Consider the following 4,870-nt stretch of genomic DNA (forward strand, 5'->3'; position numbering starts at 1 on the left):
GAAAAACTCCCATCTCATTTTCTCCTCCAACTTCAAAATCGTCCTACATCGCTGCAGAAGTACCGACCCAGTGTTTACAAAGTGAACGTGCAAAGAAGGTCAAAAAGGCCCTTTACAAAAAAACGGTAAAACAGCGATGTAGGACGATTTTGAAGTTGGAGGAGAAAATGAGATGGGAGTTTTTCGATATACCCTAACTGTCATGAATGCACAGAGTTCACGCAGAATTAGACAAGACAAGCGTTTGAGGTAAAAAAGTATATAAATTGTAATTTTTTTTAGAAAATGACCGATCGTTTCGCTAGATAAGACCCTTCTTCCTCGTCTGGGATCGTGTAGAACGCTTTGAAGCTGCACTGAAGCTGCAATTTGGACCTTCCACCCAGTGGACCCCACTGAAGTTTGAGCAAATAGTTGGTGCATCACACTTATAATAAGTACTTATATTTGGACTATTGTAGCCTGGTCGGGTCGTCACCGCTACGGAGTAACGCATACCTGCGTGAATCGCCATAGACATAAACTTAGAGAAGTAGTTCCGGTTGGAATGTTCTTCCGCGGGATGTGTGCAGTTCTGTTTATTAACCGCTAGAGCGCCAAAAGTTACATAGTGCTGCTTTAACTGAAAACGTTTAAATGATCAAAATTAATCTTTTGCAACTATTTGCTTTGTTCAACACCTGTTAGATCAGAGAGGAGAAGCCTTTCTTTCTTTCTTTCTTTCTTTCTTTCTTTCTCCCTCCCCTTACTCACTCTGTGCTTCTCATTTCTTATTTGTGCATCCTTGTTTCCTTTCTTCACTTCCATTTCTCATGTCTTAGCTCCAACCACTTAGGATGCAAGAAAAGAAAATGAGGATGGAGGAATCAAAGCAAAGCTTATGGGTAAACTACCTTGATGGACATCTCAATTATCTAATTGCATCATGAGGTGTAAGGAAGTTTTCAGGGGAGCTATGAGTGAGGATACACGGGTGTATTCTATGTGGCAGTCTTTCTTGTCGAAACGTGTATGCACATATAAATTCTTCTCCCCCTTCACATCTGTCATAATTTTAATTCATGTTTTACCTTTGCAGTTTAAATAAACCATACATCTTATATTTTTCAACAGGGCGCTTTGCTTTATTATATTTATTATGAGTGTTTTAAAGAACCAAACTTTAACAACACAAGGGCAGATCCACTGAGCATAGCTGATGAAGCTTTGAAGTGATGCTTGAGTGATCAAGAATATTCCAGTGTACAAAAAAGCTTTCCTTTGATTTCTCCGTCCTCATTTTCTCTCCTTGCATCCTGCCCTCACATCCTAAGGGATGGAGCTATGACTCGAAGAAAGGAAACTATAATGGGCAAATAAGAAATGAGAAGCACCCCTTTCTCCCTTCCTTTCTCTCTTCCTTCCTTCCCTCAGTCCTTCCTTTCTCCCTTCCATCCAATTGAATTTTGTTAAAGACTAGCACAGTGTATCACAATACTTTTATTCAAATAACATAATTAATGTGTATGGCAGTGTCCTTTTAAAAACTATTTTAACTTGCTCTTCATTTTCTGTAGATGTATCGCTATATGACAGCATTTCTGTTGGACAGTGGAGTGAGCATCGAGCCATGTAACCGCTATTCCTCTGAGACTAATGGAGCTAAAATCACATCCACCCGACACTGGTTAGAATCACTGTTTTTTTTTTTTTATCATAATTTTTCAGTTGTTCAAGATCAACATTTAAACTATATGTTAATTATTAAATTCTAACACATAATAAACTGGTCTACTTTTTAAATTCTGTTGATGACGGTGTTTAAAGATATGACAATGTTGAATTCTCCAGGCTTGTGGGAGAACGGGTGGAGGTCCTGCAGGGCTGTATAGCTGAGCTGAGCCCTGAGGATAGTGCCGTCCTCAGAGCAGGAGTGAATGACTTCAGTGTCATGTACTCGACGCGCAAGAGATGTGCTCAGCTTTGGCTGGGGCCGGCTGCCTTTATCAATCATGGTGAGAGAGCCCGTATGCATAAATGGATCAGTAATATTCATCTTTTTCAAAATACGGTCTTTGATAACGTACAGGATCTGATTACAATATTTTCTGTTTTGTTTTATTGCTGGGAGAAGACTGCAGACCCAACTGTAGGGTAAGATACTAAATGATTGCTTTTGCTTAACCAGCAAATCTTTTGAATTGCGTACACTTTACACTATTATATATGTAGTGTATCTTGCAGCTTGAATGTCCATTTATGTACATTAGATTCATTAGACTTCTCTTTAAAGTTGAACTAGGTCTTGCTAGATCTGATAAAAGAGAGTAAGGCGTTTCTTTCATTTGCTTTCAGTTGTCATGTTTGTATTCACTCTATAATATATAAAACTATACCAGTTTTTCTTTAGTACAAATGACTGATTCGATACCTGCACGCAGTCGGCTGATGCGTGTGTGCACTGAGATGTGCTTAGGTACACATCTGTGTGTGATGCACCATCTTGGCATCTTGATTGTACACAGACAAGACGAGAATCTGGTATGTCACAGTAGATCTGTGCAAGTGGTGAAATGCAGCCTAATAGACCTGTCACTGTCCGTTATTTCTTTAACAATTATCAAACAGCAGTATTGACCAGACAAAACCATTTACTGCTCATGTGTGGATCGCTTTAATAAGCCTTTTAAGAACACTTTGTTTCATGTCATTTGTTTCTTTGTTCCTTATCGAAGTGGCTTGTCTTGAATAATTGAGAAAGCAATGTTTCTCTCATTGAAACACACTTGAAGGCTGTATGGTATTGTTTTTGATGTATTATTTATTTAAATAGTAAGGAGTTTGGTATCAAGTGATTTTAACATTTTGTGACATTTCACTGGTATTGGTATGTATTACTGAACCTTGGTATCATTACAACCCTTCCATGATAATAATGTGAGCGAAAGTGTTTACTTGGAAATTGGCGCTTGTTCTTTTAGATAAACGTGAGACAATGTGCTGTTTTGTTGTAAAGCGAAGAGAGAAATAAGTATACTGATAAAGGGCAATGATACAGAAATTAACATTTCTCCTGTGTTCTCCTGTATCATTTATTTTCTTTTATCTGTATGCACCACTGATCTATATTATAGATCAGTGCTATGCACATATATTCTACTCGGGTTGTGTTAACTTTAAAACATTGTGCCCTTTACAGGATTTTAAAAAGCACTGAAAGATCATTTCAAACACTGTCCATTACTTTTACAGATAATTTAAACTAGTGCTGTCAAACGATTAAGATTAATCGCATCCAAAATAAAAGTTGTTTACATAATATATGTATGTGTACTGTGTATATTTATTATGTATATATAAATGCACACACATACATGAAAATATTTACATGTATATACATTTATATATTTATATTCTTCTATTTTATATTATATATAAATATATTTAATATACAACATAACGTGTTTGTATTTATACATAATACATATACACAGTATATACGCATATATTGTGTAAACAAAAACTTATTTTGGATGTGATTAATCGCGATTAATTGTTTGACAGCACTAATTTAAACCTAGCTCATATTTTTAATTTTAACTATTTGTATGTGATTTCACTCTCTCTGTGTTTATAGTATTATTATTAACTCATTTCCATGTTTTTTCAAGTTTGGGTTGTTGTAGTCCTAAATGTAAATACATTGACTGACTTATGCAAAAAAAAAAAATACACTACTGTTCAAAGATTTGGGGTCAGTAAGATATTTATTATATATTAAAGAAATTAATACTTTTATTTAGAAAAGATGCATTAAATTGATCAAAGTGACAGTAAAGGCATTTATAATGTTACAAAATATTTCAGTCCTTTTAGGGTGCTTTCACACTAGCACTTTTGGTGCGCACCCGGGTTCGATTGACGTCAGAGTTCGGTACGTTTGGATGATGTGAACGCTGTCTTCCGAACTCGCGTGCGCACCCCCGACCCGTACCCGAGTCCGCTTAAAAGGAGTGGTCTGGGGTATGGTTCAAGTGATCTCCGGTACAGTTCGCTGCTGATGTGAATGCAATCGTACCAAATCACGGAAGTGAACCGCTATTAATGACGTATTATTTGATAAAAATGTGTGTTTGTGTGTGTTTCACTCACTTTCCTGACGTTTATTAGTCAACATGTATGTAAATTTTATTATTTATTTTATTGTATTATTTTATCTGACTTCAGTCCTAACAGGGCATCACCCTTTTTTTAATTACATTTCCTTAATTTGTTTTCACTTGTTTCCCGGCATATGACTAAATAGATTATAGGCAAACAGTGTATACTGAAAAGTAATTTGCTCATACTGTTTCTGTTCCTCCTATTAGTTTGTCCCTGGAGATAAGAATGGAGCTTGTATAAAAGTGGTGCGGCCCATCTCACCGGGGGAGGAGATTACCAGTTACTATGGGGACAGCTTTTTTGGAGAGAATAATGAAATGTGTGAATGTTGCACATGTGAGAGGTGAGAGAATATACGTTAATACTGCTTCAAGGCCAATCTGCTGTGGGTATTATAGTGATGCGGGATCTATAACGCACAATTATCTCAATGGATGCTTGTAATTGGTCTGAACTGTATTAGGGTTTAATGTCAATTAGGTTTCTAATGACAGAAATACATTTAAAAGCCTTTTAAATCTGCTTTTATCACAACTCTAATGATGCCAATCGATGCAGGAGAGGAGAGGGATCATTTAAGAAGAGAGACCAGTCACCAGATGTGGCTTGCTCTGGGGATCCTTCAGGACAGAAATATGAGTTCAGAGAGACCGACCTAAGGCTTAACAGGAATAGGGGAAATGGCACCCCAAAGCCGTTTCTCACTGTATCAAACTCCGGTATGCTT

General features: G+C 36.8%; 1 protein-coding gene across 1 annotated transcript in view; it reads left to right on the plus strand.

The window, feature by feature from the left end:
• LOC107729507 (serine-rich adhesin for platelets-like) overlaps positions 1 to 4,870 on the plus strand; it is a 19,236-nt gene that overhangs the window by 5,462 nt on the left and 8,904 nt on the right. Inside the window, exons 4-8 of the mRNA XM_016540046.1 lie at positions 1,557 to 1,666; positions 1,831 to 1,994; positions 2,114 to 2,133; positions 4,350 to 4,486; positions 4,702 to 4,862. Coding sequence (XP_016395532.1) covers positions 1,557 to 1,666; positions 1,831 to 1,994; positions 2,114 to 2,133; positions 4,350 to 4,486; positions 4,702 to 4,862 — 592 coding nt within the window. The remainder of the gene's footprint in view (positions 1 to 1,556; positions 1,667 to 1,830; positions 1,995 to 2,113; positions 2,134 to 4,349; positions 4,487 to 4,701; positions 4,863 to 4,870) is intronic.

This window comes from Sinocyclocheilus rhinocerous, unplaced genomic scaffold (assembly GCF_001515625.1).
Source record: "Sinocyclocheilus rhinocerous isolate Xijiao unplaced genomic scaffold, SAMN03320098_v1.1 scaffold697, whole genome shotgun sequence".
Lineage (NCBI taxonomy): Eukaryota > Metazoa > Chordata > Actinopteri > Cypriniformes > Cyprinidae > Sinocyclocheilus > Sinocyclocheilus rhinocerous.